The 18,419-nt window shown below is 39.6% G+C and overlaps 1 protein-coding gene across 3 annotated transcripts in view; it reads left to right on the top strand.

The window, feature by feature from the left end:
• arhgap5 (Rho GTPase activating protein 5) overlaps nt 1-18,419 on the top strand; it is a 111,140-nt gene that overhangs the window by 18,832 nt on the left and 73,889 nt on the right. For all 3 annotated transcript variants that reach the window (XM_007541131.2, XM_016665494.1, XM_016665495.1), the window contains 2 exons: nt 763-4,682; nt 8,857-9,010. In XM_007541131.2, the coding sequence (XP_007541193.1) occupies nt 972-4,682; nt 8,857-9,010 (3,865 nt within the window). In that variant the 5' untranslated portion in view covers nt 763-971. The remainder of the gene's footprint in view (nt 1-762; nt 4,683-8,856; nt 9,011-18,419) is intronic.

The raw sequence follows: 18,419 nt of genomic DNA, 5'->3' as shown, positions 1-18,419 counted from the left end.
CTGGTGTGGTGGTGGAAACAGTGACACTGGACTTTACCACCGACAATGGACCTCCATGGGTCCGGTCGGATCGGTGATGTCAGTAGCGCAGGCAGTATAGCTCCTGTTCTCAAAGAGCATCCAGCTCTGCCTGTTTCAGCGACAGTATGGCATTTATTTTTAGCTTGTTAAGGTAGCGGTAGACTGTGGTGGTCCTCCATTCTACTGATAAGACATTTAGAGTTCCAATATTGAGTGACAATGAAGAAGACACAGATTGTTTTCACAAGTATATGCCAAGGCTACTTATAACATTTACTAGCTATTTTATAATAACAAATCAGAATTGATTTATCTTTCATTCTCACAGCAAAGCCAATCATTTCTAGGTCAGTGTCACTCAAAAGCCCAGACTGCATTCCATTTCTATCTTGTCTCAGCACAAATTAGTTGAAAGCACTCCATTTTCTCTTTTCTGATATTCATTGTTCTTGGAATGATTGATGTTACCACTCATTCTCAGGAGGTCTTTTTACAAATTAATTTTGTTTTAAAAAGCAAAAATTAAAACTTAGAATTTAGAAGACTTTTGGATCCAAGTAAAGATGTTTGACAACTTTTTTAGTTTTTAAGTTGAAATGTTCATGTTTCCAACAGATGTAATCGGTCCAAGTATGGAAAAACATGTCTAAGTGTTTTTGTTAGTATTTGTTAGTATGTTTTATTTATTTATTCATTTTTGCCTGGTTTTAACTGATTGTTTTCAAATTTCATATCTTTCAGGAAGGTGATAAAAGAAGGCATTGGCTGCTTTAACCCGGCTTACGGAAAAGTCTCTCAAGGAGTGAAAGAAATTTGAAGGAAAAGATTGAGTAAAACCCAGGGAAAATGAAAACCTCCAGAGCCCTGACCCATTGAGCAACTGAACTGGAATGAAATCTTGATCTATTTTTCCTAATAGTAACCAAGTTAGCAATGAGTGGGCGTATATAATGGCCAAGAATAAGGATGCACGCTCCCTGACATTTTCCATTAGTGTGGTTGGCCTCTCTGGGACTGAAAAAGAAAAGGGCAACTGTGGAGTGGGCAAGTCCTGCCTGTGCAATCGATATGTGCGCCCAGATGCAGACAATTACTACTCTGAGCACACCTCAGTGCTCAGTACAATAGACTTTGGCGGACGTGTTGTCAACAATGACCACTTCCTTTATTGGGGGGAGGTGAACATTCGGGGGGAGGAGGGTTTGGACTGTAAAATCCAAGTAATTGAACAAACTGAGTTCATTGATGACCAAACATTTCTTCCACATCGAAGTACAAATCTACAGCCATATACCAAACGAGCTGCAGCAACTAAGCTCCAGTCAGCAGAGAAGCTTATGTACATCTGCACTGACCAGCTGGGCTTGGAGCAGGACTTTGACCAGAGGCAGATGCCTGATGGGAAACTGAACATTGATGGCTTTGTGCTTTGTGTTGATGTTAGTAAGGGTTGTAATAGGAAATTTGATGACCAAATGAAATTCATTAACAGCCTCTACTCACAAATCGTTAAGTCAAAGAAACCTATTGTTGTTGCTGCCTCAAAGTGTGATGAGTATATGGACCAGCATTTGAGGGATCTGCAGACCTTTGTGGCCAGCAAAAAGAATTTGATGTTAATTGAGACATCAGCACGTTTCAATGTCAACGTAGAGCACTGCTTCAATACCCTTATCCAGCAGATTGATAAAACAAGAGGAAAGCCTAAAACTATACCATACCAGGATGCCTATAAAGTCCATCGACAGCTCGCTGCCTCAGTAACAGAAAGATTTGAGAAGCTCATGGTGCAAACAGTGAGGGACTATCATATTACGTGGAAAACAGTCATAAATAACTTGAAAGGTCAGCCAGACTATGATGAGTTTATCACCCTAGAGGGATCTCGAAAAGCTCGCTCCATGTTCACAAAGTACATTGCACAACTGAAACAGGAGCACATCAAACGCCGGCGGGAAGAGTACTTAGTAACACTTCCAAAAACCCTTAACAATATTTTCTGTAGCCTGGAGGAAGTTGAACACCTGTCATGGCCTGAGGCACAGACTATAATCCGAAACCGGCAAGATTTCCAGTGTTGGTTTGTGGTACTGGATCATACACCATGGGATGAGTCAGATCACATTGATAATAGTGATCGTAGAATACCCTTCGACCTCCTTAATACTCCTGATGGGGAGAGAATTTACTATTCCCATGTCCAGCACTTGCTATCTGAGAAAAGAAGGGTGGAGATGAAAGATAGGTTCAAGAAAACTCTGGAAAGGGTTCATTTTATTAGTCCAGGACAACCATGGGAGGAGGTCATGTGCTTTGTCATGGAAGATGAGGCCTACAAGTACATCACTGAATCTGACAGAAAGGATGTTTACTGTAGGCACCAGCAGGAAATAGTTGAAAAGGCCAAAGAGGATTTTCAGGAAATGCTGTTTGAGCACGCTGAGCTGTTTTATGACTTGGATCTTAATGCAACTCCCAGTTGTGACAAGATGACAGAAATTCACAGTGTACTAAATGAGGAGCCCCGGTACAGAGCACTGCAGAAACTTGCCCCAGATAGAGAGTCGCTACTCCTTAAACACATTGGGTTTGTCTACCATCCCACTAAGGAGACGTGCTTAAGTGGACAGAACTGTGTAGATCTGAAAGTAGAGCAGGTTTTGGCCAACAGGCTGGTACAGCTTGACCACGGACGCTCAAATCTCTACTATACCAGTGCCAACATTGATAAGATCAACCTCTGCCTTCTTGGAAAAGATGGGCTCTCACAGGAACTAGCAAATGAGATCCGAGCTCAATCCACAGATGATGAGTACACGCTTGATGGTAAAATTTATGAACTAGAGCTTCTTCCTGTGGATGTTAACTCCACTCTCCTATTCAGCCACACATGGGTTGCCACTTTCAAACCTCATGGCTGCTTTTGTGTGTTTAACTCTATTGAGTCCCTCAACTGTATTGGTGATTGCATAGGTAGGATCAGAGCAGAGATAGCACAGAATAGACGAGATCAGTTTGCTCAGCCACTCCCTTTTATTCTCATTCTTTCAAGTCAGAGAGACAATGTTTGCAAAAACATACCTATTCTAAGGCACCAAGGCCAGCAGCTTGCAAACAAGTTGCAGTGTACCTTTGTTGACATTCCCTCAGGAGCTTTTCCAAGGAAATTCACAGAATTCCAAATTAAGCAGGGGCTCAGGGCAGTGCTGGAAGGCCTTAAGCATAACTTGGATGTCTTGGCACCCCTACCGTGTATTAAAGACATGGCTGAGACAGATCTTAGAATAGTCATGTGTGCTATGTGTTGGGACCCTTTTAGTGTTGACCTCATCCTCTCACCTTTCTTAGATTCACATTGCTGTAGTGCAGGACAGCAAGGCCAGAGCAATACACTCATACTCGATAAGATTATTGGGGACAACCGGAAAAGGATCCAAGTCACTATACTCTCTTACCACTCAGCTATTGGTGTCCGGAAGGATGAACTTGTGCATGGCTATATTCTGGTCTACTCTGCCAAGCGCAAGGCATCAATGGCAACCCTACGGGCATTCTTGGCCGAAGTTCAAGATGTGATCCCCGTCCAGATGGTGGCGATAACAGACAGTCAGGCGGACTTCTTCGAGAGTGATGCCATAAAGGAGCTCATGACTGAAGGGGAGCACATTGCCACAGAGATTGCTGCTAAGTTCACAGCACTCTATTCCCTGTCACAGTATCACCGGCAGACGGAGGTTTTTACACCCTTCTTCAACGAAGTGCTAGAAAAAAAGCCAAACATTGAGAAGGCCTTCTTGCTTGACAGCTCCACTCGCGACTGCACCACCAGTGAAGATGTTTTCCCCACATCACCTCATAGTCATTTGCCAGCTTACACCGCTTATTATCCTGAATCAGATGATGATAATGAGGCCCCCCCACCTTACAGTCCAATTGGTGATGATGTGCAACTTCTGCCTACACCCAGTGAGCGGGCAAAGTACAGGATTGATCTAGAGGGAAATGAGTACCCCGTTCACAGCACACCTGCCGGAGACCACGATCGCAACCACAAAGTGCCCCCACCAGTCCGACCTAAACCTGTGCTCCCTAAGCCTAATGTAAAGAAGCTCGACCCCAACCTGCTTAAAACCATTGAGGCAGGCATGCGAAGCAATCGCAGGATGCCTCGTGGCCCAGTCTCACACACTGAAGATGTGGAAGCTTCAGACAACTATGCAGAGCCTGTTGACACCCTGGTTAGATCCAGAGGTTTCCACAGTGACAACATCTATGTTGTACCTGAAGACGCGCACAGCCGTCTGGTGAAAATTACACCTCCATTCCTCCATTCAGGAGGAGATGAGGAGAACGGATTTGATCGAAAGTCTCAAGCCATGAGGCGACCATCTAAGTACAAGCATCGTTCTAAGATCCTCTTCAGCAAAACAAAGGCCTATCAAAGACGATTTCATTCTGATAGTGATGGTGAAGAGTTTTGCCCTGCCACACAGAAAAAGAAAAAGGGAAGAGCCCATAGAGGCAGTGAGGAAGACCCTCTTCTCTCCCCAGCTGACCCATGGAAGATTGGTATAGATAATCCTGCAATCACCTCTGATCCTGAAGATGATAAGAAGATGAAGAAGAAGAAGACATCAAAGACACAGAAGGACCAGAAAAAGGTGAGTCTTTTCTATTATTCAACACTGGCACACAATCTTTTTTTTCATCTAAGTTTTTATTGGTTTTATAACAAATGATAACAAATGAACAAAACTTTAAACAGGGAGGTCAGTGCTTATTGTATCAAAATGGGGGAACAAAACTAGTCCCAACAAACAAAAGGTTAGTCACCTTAATGAGCTAGATTCATACTAGATGTCCAGAAGCAAATTTACTCAAAATCTTAACATATTTATCCTAAGCACTGAATACATCTGTGTTATGATGTTATGAGAGTACACATAACATCATATGTGTACTCTCATATGATGTACACATATGATGGCACATAATCGAGACATTGCATGTCTCGATTTATGTCTCATTGCATAAATCGCGGTAATCTTTGGGTATTACTGCATGTTGTAGTATTTTCATCTAATAGCTACTGGGAGTCACAAGGTATGCAAACTTGGGCTTGTACCACTTGTTGATGGCCTACACTACAGTAAACCTGTTAAAAGATACCTCCAGCACCATTAAGACTCTGGATGAAAAACTCAGGTACATGCTCTACCAGGAATAATGCTCCCATGTATCCATCAAACTGTTGAAACTAAGTGCAACAGAGACACCGGGATCTGGGACAGAGTACATCTAGTTTCCTCTGGACCTGGACAGCACCACTGGAGGGTCAGGAAACGGCACCCTGGGGCCAATAGGGGATCAATACTACTGGGCAGGAGAACAGTTCCTTCAAATTTGTGAGAGAATGGCCAGCCTGAGTGACTCTTTTGAGTGACTCTGCTGTTTATGCCTCTTTGTCAAGAAGACGTTCCTCACTCTGTGACCTGCTCTGGAACTAGAGGTTGATTTAAGATCATCTCTGTTCCTCCTGAAGTGACCAACAGAAGGGACATGAAGCAGAAGTGCAGGACCAGCACTGCCTCCCCTGCACACCCTGGTGGATACAACCTCCACCACCATCGTACTTTTCTCTGTGGTGAGCACAGAAGATGATTCTGAGATGGAGAATTCATATATAAAGAGGGAACTGCAGAGACTTGGGGAGAAACATCTGAAGGAAATCTCAGAGCTGCAAGAACATCAATGTGGAGAGGTGTAACTACTCTATTGCCGACTTGGTAAGGTTCCTCCTCCTGGCCTTGGCCTCTTACATGTTTCACTGCATAGAAGCTGCAGGACTCTTCCTGGAGAGAAGAGTACATCTAGTTTCCTCTGGACCTGGAAACTAGATGTACTCTTCCTGGAAAGAAGTTCCCAAGACTGAAGCCCAGGGAACTTCTCAGCCCCCTAGATCAACAATTTGGGCATGTCAAAACGAAAAGCAGTGACTCCTCTAAACCCCAGGTGCTGCTCCAGGGTCAAGTGAGCCAGGAGCGAGTTTAAATGGTTCTACATGCTGAACTCGACCCACGGCAGGCCATGGTCATGTGCCAGCCACCTTCCCAGCTCTGCTTCAGAGCCAGTGAGGACTCAACAACCCTGCTCCCTTAAAGGCTCTCTGTCCTCTGATAACATCTATGCTGGGCAACAAGGAGATGTCACTTGCACACAAGCTCAAACTGAACTAGGGCCAACACTCAAAAGGTTGTGTCTTGATAAGGAGCAAGGTTGCAGGTCTTGGGCTTCAGCAACAGTTACAACTTTGCCTTTCCTGCTGTTTCCTCCACCCTCTCCAGCAGTACTTCATCTTCATCTCATAAGCTGACTGACCCCAAGGCAAAGTCTCTTTTGGTAGCATTGTCTCTTCCAATTCTGTTACCAAAACCGTAATCTGTATTACAGCCATTCATCAATATAATGTGCATAAAGTCTATATATTTAACCAGCATGTGTTAGGTATTGGTATCACTGTATTATTGTTTCTGTAGGGAAATTTTTCTAGCAGCAATGTGAAAAAAACAAAACGGGAAAAGCACAGATTCAATTATACATTGGCAAAACAAGTAAAGAAGTCTGAGAAATGTCTCTACAGTTATCAATATGAAATGGTCAGACTAAATGACAATTAGGGCTGCACTGTGGCGCAGTTGGTAGTACTGTGCCACTGCACTCCTGGGTTTCAATCCCAGCCTGGGGTTTTTCTGCATGGAGTTTGAATGCTCTGTAACACTTTATTTGACAGGGTGTGCATAAGACTGACATGACACTGTCATAAACATGACATAACACCTGTTATAAAGGGAGTTTTTATGAATCTCTATGACTGTTGTCATGAAGTGTCATTTGGTAAATAATGACGCCTTTAATGCAAAGTTGCTCTAAAAGTTGCACTGAAAGTCCATTAAAAGTGTCAGCTTTGCATTTTTTTGCAAATAATCAAATTTTCAATGCAAAGTTGGCACTTTCAATGCAACTTTTAGAGTGACTTTGCATTGAGTGTCTTTATTTACCGAATGACACTTCACAGTCATAGACATTTATAAAGACTCCTTCATGTTATATCATGTTTATGACAGTGTTGTGTCAGTCTAATTCACATCCTGTCAAAGTGTTACCGAATGCTTTCTCTAAGCATGCATAGGTTCTCTCCAGGTATTCTCTCCCAAGTACTCTAAATTCTCCTGAGGTGTTAGTGTGTGTACATGATTGTTTGTAGTGTCTGTCTCTGTATTGCCCTACGATGGACTGGTGACAAGTTTATGATGACCCTGCCTCTCGCCTGCTGAAAACTGGAGATGGGCACCAGCACCCCTCATGACCCGTCCGTCCGTCCGTCCATCCGTCCGTTTTCTTACACCCTTGTCTCTACTCCCTAGTGGAGTCGGGAGGGGTGCTGGTGCCTATCTCCAGAAGTCAACAGGCGAGAGGTACACCCTGGACAGGTCGCCAGTCCATCACAGGGCAATACAGAGACAGACAGGACACACAACCATGCACATACACACGCACACCTAAGGAGAATTTAGAGAGACCAGTTAATCTAACAGTCATGTTTTTGGAGAAAGCTCCAAAATGTTGTGGGAAGAAACTGGAGTACCTGAAGAGAACCCACCATGCACAGGGAGAACATGCAAACTCCGTGCAGAAAGACCCCGGGCTGGGAATCGAACCCAGAACCTGCTTGCTGCACCACTGTGCAGCTCCCTCATGACCTGACTAGGGATACATTTGTAAGATAATGGATGTATGGATAAATGACATGTAGTGTTTTATTGGTAAATGCATGGTTTAAAATTAGAAAACATACTCCCCAATTTAGGTAAACTATACAGTGGTGTATCAGTGCTAAAGCATGTTCATACACCTGACGTTTTTGTTTTTCCTCATGGACAAATCCAAGATGAAGATTTATGGGCCAAGTCAGTGTGCAAATCAGCAGAGAAATGCCTTCTGGTGCCACATGATGGCCATGAATACTAAGCATTGTTAGAACTATGATGCTTTTAGATCAACAGATGAGAATGAAGAACAACTCTATTGACTGTCCTGGCCAATTGCAGAAGAGCAGAAAATAGTATGGAGAAATCTAAGTTACCAGCATGATAAAAAGGAATTTAGTCTTGTTCTGTTCTCATCTGAAAATGATTCAAATTAAATCCTAAATGTACAAAACAGGCTGCACTGCGCAATTATTTATGAAAGTAAATAATTTTGCCAAGCAAAATGGAATTTTTCCTGAAAAATTAAGTATGCTTTCAAGTCATGCTAATCTAGAAAAATTCCAGTCTGCATTCTTTTTTCCAGCTCAGCACCTTGCGACTCTCCTGACTGAACTCCTCCCAGCTGTCATCACATCAACATGAATTCTCCTGACCTCTCCTGTCTTCCTCCATTGCTCCTCCTATCTCATATCTGTTAATACTGCTAAACAACACATACCATTGTACACAATGTCTTGTACAAATACTCACAAAATGTTAAAAATGTATGTAGCTTTAATAATAACATATCTTTTTGCTGTTATGCTGCTTTATAAGATTCTTCTGCTTCTGCTATTAAACTTTCAACATTCTCTCTGCATCTGTTAACGGTTTACTTTTTCAACCTCCTTTAAAAGACCTTCTTCCTTCTAAATGTATTTGTTCTGTCGCTCATTCTTGTTTTAATGTTCCTTACTGACCTGTTTTGTTGTTACTACTTTCTTTATTGTTTAGTATTTCTTGATTCCTATTCACCCAATTGCCTTCCAGAAGCTTCTGAAAATTCTCATCTCCCTTTTACTTGTAGCCCAAATCGACCAAGCCCCCGAAGCCACTTTACCCACCCACTCGGAGAACCTGGGACAGCAACTACTTTGGCGTTCGCCTGCAGAATCTGGTGACTTCAGAGCGTCCCATCCCACTCTTCATTGAGAAATGTGTTGAATACATAGAACGCACAGGTCAGCCACTCATTTTCTCATCTTCGGTCAGTTTTTTTTTAATCTACAGCGTGAATTTCTTCAGTTCTTTCAAAAATACTTATCCATCTTTTTAAATGTTGACTTCTTTCTACTTGTAGAAACCCATTCCTGTGGATTTAGTTAAACAATGTTGGCTTTTTTCACATGATTGATTATTTGACACTTTATTAAATAATCCCAAAAGGAAAATTTCTCAGATAAGCACTTTTGAATCAATTTTCCTCAATATGACTTGGATTAAAGAAGCTAATAAATAGATGGCAACACAGACTTTTACAGAGAAGAGGTTTTTTTCTGAAGAAATGAAGAAAAATAGTGACTGTGGGGATATGTTTTCCTCATTCATGCTGGAGTGACTTGTGGTTGTTGGATCATTTATGTTTTTTTTAGTTTTTTTTTAGAAATGAAACAGACACAAACTAATATAACCAGCCTCTCAAGTGAAACAAGAAGCTCTGATTACACCCCATGCTAATGTTCTAGTATAGATGATACACAGTCAGTGTGAAAGGTAATTGAGTTAAAGGTCAGTGTTTTTAGACATTTTCATGGTAAAATGGCTTGTACTTGTATAGCGCTTTATCAAGTCCAGAGGACTCCAAAGCGCTTCACACTATAGTCATTCACCCGTTCACCCATTCACACACTCACTCACACGCTGATGGTGGCAAGCCACTGGATAGCAGCCACGGCTGCCCTGGGGCCGGGCTATCATACACCAGCAGGCAAGGCGAGTTCGCCCTGCTGATTGCAGATACTGTTACTACCATCACCTCTAACTATATTATTATTAGAAGAGGAAACTTAAGCAAGTTTATTGTCTCTGGGATATTGAGTGTGTTGACGTTTTTTTTTTTTTGTCTTAAATAGACCAAATTATGTCTGAAATCCTCATCTCTAAACTGGTCTGGTGCTACTTTTCCTTCTGACCACAGAAATGAATATTTAAATCATTCATTCATGTTTTAGCAGTTTGATGTATTATGAATATTAATGTGGCCCCACAGACTTTCACATTTAATGCTTTTATGAACTCTAAGAAGTAAAAGTGTTCCTTGCTAAATCTTTTCAAAGTTACTTTTTTGCCTGTCACAGTGGTCTAGACTGGCCATATCCTGACTCTTTAACTTCTTACTAAATTTAACATTAGTAAGAAGTTTTATAAATTGGCAAAACAAGCTTTCTCAGCACTGTTACAGAATATTAAGTCGGTGTTCTAAATACACCAAATATGTTGTTTTATCAAGATAAAATGCTCAAGTCTTTTCAAGACTGGGTTTGTTATTATATTTAGAATGGGTAAGGTTCAGTAGGATTTGTATCATTTTCATGTTTCAAGGGGCATTTCTACTACATGTTAATGTTCTTCTGAATGCACTATTTCACCTGTTATGTGCCATGCTTTGTTTTTTAATCAGAATTCAAATTTGGTGTAGTTTTTGGATAAAATAAATAACATTAGCAAGCTGGAATCAGTACAGTGTGATTTTGGATGATTCACCAAATCCATTGTTCAGTTTGCTTTATTTTTTTATATTGACATTGTGACACCATTAAACCCACCTGCTATTTTATATATGAATGGGCAGACATTACTTATGGTATCATTGTTGGCCTTAAATTCTTGCTGAGAACATAAATAGTCATTCTAAACTATTAACTAAACAAATATAATATAATATAATATAATATAATATAACTAAACAAACTATCACTATGTTGTGACAGTATAATTTGAGACAGAGAATATGTAATAAAAATTCAATCTCCTTTTCCCTATGAACCTGGTGTCGTCTGCACAAATACACTGCTCGTTTGGAATCAACCAATCAGAGCCAGAAGAGGGGTCTTGGCACTGTCAGTCATCCTCATGTATGCGCCGCTCACTCTCTCTCCCTTGCTCTCTGCTCCGTTACTTGTTCCCAAAAGCTGAGCCTGCCATGACTGCTCCATCAATGGTTTTCCTCGAGCATTAAGTTGTTTCTCTGCCCCATTAGCACGTATTTTTTGTAAATGTTACGTACTGCAGCTTTAAGATGTAGCTGATGTTGAAGTACTCCATCTCTTATAAATTGCTACATTTGCATATCTTACTCCATGAAACAGTGTTTTAGTTCTGGTCATGGCATTAGTTATTTCTCCTAATATGCATAGTTGTTATTTGATGTCTTTTGTGGTTTTCTGCTTTTTGCATTTTTGATGCTTGCTACAAACCTATTTCCCTTTGGGATATGAATAAAAACTGAACTGAACTGATTATCCTCTCTTTTTACTGAGAGGCTGTGTAAAAGACGTGGGAAGTAGATTTTCTTTTCACCTGACTTCCTCTTCCTTCGTGGCTCTGTGAAGAGGAGAAGGGCCCACGGGATTCTGGCACTTCCCTAGATGAGCCAACATACTGGGGCAACACAGGTTGCATAATCCAGAGTTCTGCTGGAAACACGCAACCATGAACCCCCATTACCTGTGCGTTAACATTATACAATGTAATCCACAGAGATCACGGACCCCGTGTGCTTTCACTTCCTATTCCTGAGATTACAGAATTAAATGGGCATGGTTTTACTTGCAGGAGACTCCCATGGATAAATCCAAAAATGAACTACATGTCTTGATTATCTTGCATGCTGTCTGATTGCATTCAGTGTTCCCGCTTCAGGGGCCTCATGCATAAAAGAGTGCACAGTTTTCACATTAAAACTTGGCGTATGGACAAATTTCGAAAAGTGTGTTGCACAAAAAAATCGGGATGTATAAAGCCGTGCGCACCTTTCCTGTATAAATCCTAATTTGTGGGAAATAAAGCATAGTTGCTGGTCCGCCCTGTCGCCACCCTTCAATACATCACGTGAAGCAATAACCATGACAACGTCCTTGTTTATAGCAGTATAAATATTTATAATAATAATAATAATTATACATTTTATTTAAAAGGTGCTTTCAGAACACATGAGGTCACCTCACAAAAATAAAAATAATACATTTTTAGGAAAAATTTATTGTTTTTGACCATCAAGCACTTCTGGACATTAAAACTTTGGTAGGTCTACAATTTGGATATGGTCTGGGACAGAGAAACCGAGGCTTCCAGTTCCTGGAATATCCCCACTGAGCTGTTGAGTCGTCCACATTCCATCGAAGATGTGGTAAACGTGGAGTGAGCATTAGAGTTTACCTGGCATTTCTTTGCTGTTTCCTGAATGTTGGGCGCCGCTGGATTCACCCTGTTGTTCTGGGGATGTGCTCTTCAACGGATGGACACGGTGGAGTTTTTCTATCATCGACGGTTTTGAGATCAACGGAGGGATATGGATTATGGAAACCTCAAGCGGTTGGACTATGTTTCATCTTCGACTTGTGCTGCTGTACCATCAACCATCCGCTTGGCCTTGATTAATGCAAGGTCTTTAGCCAACAAGACCTTCATGCTGCACAACCTGTTTACTTCTTGGGATTTAGATTTTTTTATTCATCACAGAAACTTGGCTACAAGAAGGTCATTTGTCCCCATTCTCTGAACTTCTTCTGCAGAACTGTGATTTTATAAATTCGCCCTGGTTGACTAGCAAAGGTGGAGTTCTGGCTACAATTTTTAAATCCAATTTCCACTGTAGACAGTAATCTATAAATTCGTTTTCCAGCTTTGAGCTCCTAGTATTTGCAGTGAAATTAATTGAACCACCATTGTGTGTGGTGGTTTACTGTCCGCCAAGATTTAACAAGGACTTTATTGTTGTCTTTTCCGTATTTTTTGCATGTTTTTGTTTAGAGTATGGTCATATTTTAATATATATGTATGTTGTCTAGATAAACTTCTGGTGAAGGACTTTTTGGACTTGATCGACTCATTTTATTTTTCACAATCTGTGTTTGGGCCAACACACTTAAAAGGGCCATACTCTGGATCTGGTCTTATCACATGGGCTTTGTTTGGATACCATTGAAATCCTTCAGACATGTATCTCTGACTGATCATTTGCCTGTTTTATTTTAGATTAATATTTGATTTTCTGTGGATACAAACAATACCAAACCCTTAATTTCTCATATAAATTCTGGAACTGCTCTCCAACTAAATGCAGTCCTTGTTAATACTACATTCCCTACTGATGGCAATCTTGATATTGAAGCTCTTATTTTTAACTTTAACAACGCATGCTCAGATGCTCTAAGTAGTATAGCCCCCTTGAAAATTATAAAAACTACAAAAAATAAATTATTAGAGCCATGGCTAAATGAAATACAGGTGTGCCAAGAGGAGGTGGAAAAAAGATAAATTGCAGATTTCGTTTGAAATTTTGAAAGATAGTTTATTTAATTATCAGAATAATGTTAAATTAGCAAAATCTAAATATTTGATTAATCTTGTAGCTTCAAATAGGCACAGGCCTCAAGTCCTCATTAGTGTCCTGGATAGGATTGTTAATCCTTCTACTATATCAGGCCCTTTAGCCACTGTTGCACTTTGTGAGGCTTTTTCTAAGTTTTTCACAGAAAAAAATGTAGCTCTTAGAGGCTTGAATACACTGTTAGATTTAGATTCCCATGGAATGCCACAATGCACAGCTACTCTGGACCATTTTCAGCCAGTTTCACTAGATGAACTGACCTCAGTAATTAAACATCTGTGGCCATCAAATTATCCTTTGGGCTGTCTTCCTACTCGTCTGATGAAAGACATTTTTGTCACCTCTGGTTCTTACATCTTAGTGGTGATAAATGCCTCTCTGCAGTCAGGTTGCGTCCCATCAATTCTTAAACATGCTGTGGTTAAACCCCTACTTAAAAAACCCAATCTAGATTCGAGTGTATTAGAAATTTTTAGGCCCATATCTAAACTCCCCCCTTTTTTTTTATCTAAGGCCCTCGAAAAGTTGTTTTTTTTTTTATTCAACTTGAAACCATTTTAAAAGATTATAATATAACTGAGAAATTTCATTCTGGGTTTAAAGCTGCTCATAGTACTGACACAGCTTTGCTTCGAGTGTATAATCTTCTTTTAACGTGTTATTCAGGCAACGTTGCTGTTTTATTACTTTTAGATCTGAGCGCTGCATTTGACACTGTAGATTATCAGATTCTCTTATTTAGATGAAAAGATTGTGTTGGCCTGAGAGGCTCAGTTTTGGAATGGTTTAAGTCATATTTAGAAAACAGAACTTTCTCAGTCCATCTTGACCAATGTTGTTCTGGGGCCAAACCTTTAAAGTATGGCGTCCCCCAAGGCTCAATTTTAGGTCCTATTTTATCTCCGTTTCTGCTCCTATTCTATGGAATAATCTGCCTTTCCAATTTAGATCTGCCCACAGCCTGAATCATTTTAAATTGCTTCTCAAAACTCATTTTTATTCTTTGGCGTTCAATTGAGGCCTGATACTTTAGCTGTTCTATTTTGATTTCTTTCTTTCTTTCTTTTTTTGTACTTATTACTTATATTATTTTAACAATATATATGGACTTTGTTTCTTTTCTTGTAATATTTCTCTTTTCTTTTCAACTTATTTTGTTATCATTCTTGTTCAGCACTTTCGTGCAGTTTTACACCTGTTTTTGTGTATATAAAAACAGGTGCTATATAAATAAATTTGACATTGACATTGACAAAAAAAAAAATCCAAATTTAAAAAAAAAATAAATAAAGAGATCATGCAAATTCAGTCGGATTTTAAAGACAGTGTGTCAGAGCGTCCAATGAGTGGGGAATGTGGACGTTTATTCTAAATAGTAGAATCATGTGCAGAAGTTATACATTTACAGAATATAGATACTTTCCGTTCATAAGGTGCATTCACAAAGCGGGCAGCTCGACTGAAGGACGACTGTAGTTGAGTCCCACGGCTCCTTCTTTAAGTTCTGCTCAGAGCTCCAGGATGATCAGTGTGGATTAATCTAAATGATAATAAACCTTCATCAACATTTCCCATCAGGTCAGTATAGTCTCTGATCAATCTCTCTCTCTGAATCTTTCCATTGGCGATGTTCTCCATCAGATCCAAAGGGCTCCACAATTACGCGGCTCACCTTTGTGCTGCTACTTATGTACATGTGATTGTGTACACACCTTGATCACCTTAAAAATAATCAAACCTGTTGATTATTTTTAATCAGCAGGTTTGAGTTAATCTGCTGATCCAACCCTGTTTTCTGTTTTAGTGAGAATGAAATTACCCCATAGATGCATTTCATGTGCTTCGGTGCACAGACCGACGCGTTACATCTTTATAAGAGAAAAAAACTGAGGAAAAGTACTATTTACATCTGAGTGAAGTTTTTACATCCTTTTTTTTCTTTATTTTGTGTGCGTTTAGTTATTGACTGAGGACAAATGTGACTCAGTTTCATCATTTACGTTTAAACAATAAAATATTAAAACCATGAAAAAAAACATCGGTTTTGATGCTTCTTGGTCTAAATAACTGAATGGAGTCAGATTTCAGTGATATTCTACTTTTTCTTGACAGAAAATGTTTGCGTGACTGTCGCACATTTTCACTCCAGGAAAAAAGTGTGTTTATATTTGAGTAAAGTTCATTTTTATACATGCTGATTTGTGAGAAAAATATGGCGCCACACAGTTTTTGTGCGTACGCACGCTTTATGCACAAGGCCGCTGGACATTATCTGCATCAGATTCATTTGATCAAACATACATCTCAGATGGATTCTGGAGGCTGTGGGCGCTGAACAGATGCTGCTGTTGTGTGACAACACGCAGTCTTCTCTTAACTCTTAATGTTCATTGTGTTTACAGGTTTATTACTGCTGTATCTCCTGAGGTGAACCAAGGACGTATCAGTGGGTCAATTTTAACCAAGACCCTTATTCTGAAAGAATTCTAACACTAATAGTAGCTCCTAGTGATGTGATCTTAGGAAACATTTTAGAATTCTAGAATTCAAAGATTTTTCTTAGAATTTAAGCAGGAAAGATGGGCAACAGACTGACAGAAAGGAGAGAAATTCTCCATAAATGGATAAAGTTCTGCCAACATCAGGCTCTGCTACATTGTTCTGCTCGGTTTTTTGTCCTTCCTGATTTTATGTTGGTCATTTTTGCCAGATCAATCACATTTATACAAGCAGGCAATCACAGTGAGTTGCTGACATTCAGTGGTGGGAAGTAACGAAGTACAAGTACTTCGTTACTGTACTTAAGTACAATTTTCGTGTATCTGTACTTTACTTAAGTAGATTTAATAATGGGTACTTTCTGCTTTTACTCCACTACATTTTACAGTAAGTATCTGTACTTTCTACTTCACTACATTTCTACAAAACCGTCTCGTTACTCGTTACATCCAAGTCGCGTTGCGCTTTTTTTCCATTAAAATGTAATGTTCAGGGTCTTAAGGTGGCGCCGTAAAATCCAAGCGTGACTTAGTGTCTGTTGTCACCCATCGCCTCCACCTTTACTCGCACGTGGAGCTCCAGACATGCGCAGTGGTTTCCTCTGAGCGGGAGAAGATGTTTGTCTAATCGTCAGAAATATAATAGCGCTGCATAAATCACAAGATATGGCGACATGTAAAATCAGCAGCGCTACGCTTTCACAGACGGTGGGGACTTTGTCCAACTTTTAGCGTCACTTGGAGACGTTATGCTAGCAAAGCTAGCTGTATAGAGACACATGTTGCATCTGCGATGAAAGAAAGTTGTCACTCATGCGCTGAATTATTGTGTGGAGGTGTTGACTGAGGTGTCACAAATATGGGACAATGCTGTGACCAAAGTCTGCTTTGATATGACATTCAGGAACGATCCGATTCTTCTGGACAGATCTTTACTGATGAAATTTATTTCAGCTCTAAGTATTTAATACTCTAAGTATTTAATACTTAGAGATCAATTTGAGAAGCAATTTTGATGGGTAAAACTTAATTTTTTTGTGTCACGTAGCGCAGGGTGCTTGTCTTGACTACAAAACTGCTACGTGGCTCCTCGGTTGCATGTCCTCTCCCACCCACCTTCTTTCCATCCCCTTTCTGATGGATTTCTTTAAAAATAAATGCCAATAGTGGCAAAAAAAAGTGAAGTTCATGCTATGTTAGGACAGGAGACAAGATGTTTCCATCCCTGAAATTATGATGCATAGAATCACATATCTAAGTCTAAACTATGTTACAGAGAGTAAACACAATAAAAACATGCTTTATCTGTGGCATTGTTCTTTAAAATGGCACATTTCTAATGTATTAAAGTTAAATACGACCGGTTCACTTAATGATATTGTATTAGCGATTAGGTAATGCATTCAGCAAGTACTTTTACTTTTAATACTTAAGTATTTTTAAATGCCAGTACTTTTTTACTTTTACTTAAGTACAAATGTTAATGTGGTAGTTTTACTTTTACTTAAGTACAAATGTTAATGTGGTAGTTTTACTTTTACTTGAGTACATTTTTTGAGTACTTTCTCCACCACTGCTGACATTAGAGTGTCCACATTAATATCAAATAGATGATGTAGTAAAATAACTACAGTCCATTATTTATGTGGTGATTTATCGTGGCTTCAGCATTGTAAGAAGCCATGATAAATCACCAGACTGGGAGCCAGAGCACATCACTCAGCCCCAAACTAAAGTGATATTAGTCAAACTTTATAATAAAGCATAAGATAGTAGGCAACTGGGTTTCCCCCAGAAAACTTGCTAAGCCCAGTGGTTGGGGCACCAAGGCTCTGTATTTTGTATGTTAAGTTGACAGGAAATGTAAAATATTACTGGGAATTATGTTACTGCGAGACATTACCAACAGTTCTTAAAACCACAACTATAGAATCTTAAAAACAACAAATCAAAAAATACAAATAAAATAAATATCAAATATTTGCACTTCTGTTAAGTCATCAGTTAGTGGATCTAAAACACAATGAATGTAATGTTGATCACATTTAGAACCGGCCTATGGCACATACACGAACTAAGAGAATATCAATGCAGTTAAATTTTATTTAATATTTGCAGCATAGATAAACATGCTGCAAACATGTTTATCTATGTTGCAGCATAGATAACATATCTATGTTAAATTTAAACATTGTTTAAATGTTAAACAATGTTAAATTGTTTAACATTTAAATTTAAGATTTTCAGGAGCTGACAAGTTTACTTTGTAAAAATTCAAAGAACAATATTCATAGATTGTTTTGTTACCATAGCTACAGTCTGATGCTGTGAGTTTAATCTTTGAGTTTTAGCTGTTTATAAATTCATCTTAGTAAACTACAATTACATTTGACTGCTCAGCCAATTAAACTTCGCCCCTTCTCCCAGATTTCACTAGATCAGGGGTCGGCAACCCAAAATGTCGAAAGAGCCAAGTTGGACCAAAAAAACAAATCTGTCTGGAGCCGCAAAAAATTAAAAGCCTTGTATAAGGCTTATAAC

The sequence above is a fragment of the Poecilia formosa genome, unplaced genomic scaffold (genome assembly GCF_000485575.1).
Source record: "Poecilia formosa unplaced genomic scaffold, Poecilia_formosa-5.1.2 Scaffold591, whole genome shotgun sequence".
NCBI lineage: Eukaryota > Metazoa > Chordata > Actinopteri > Cyprinodontiformes > Poeciliidae > Poecilia > Poecilia formosa.
The sequence above is the reverse complement of the archived record's forward strand: the minus strand, read 5'-3'. Positions and strand labels throughout refer to the sequence as shown.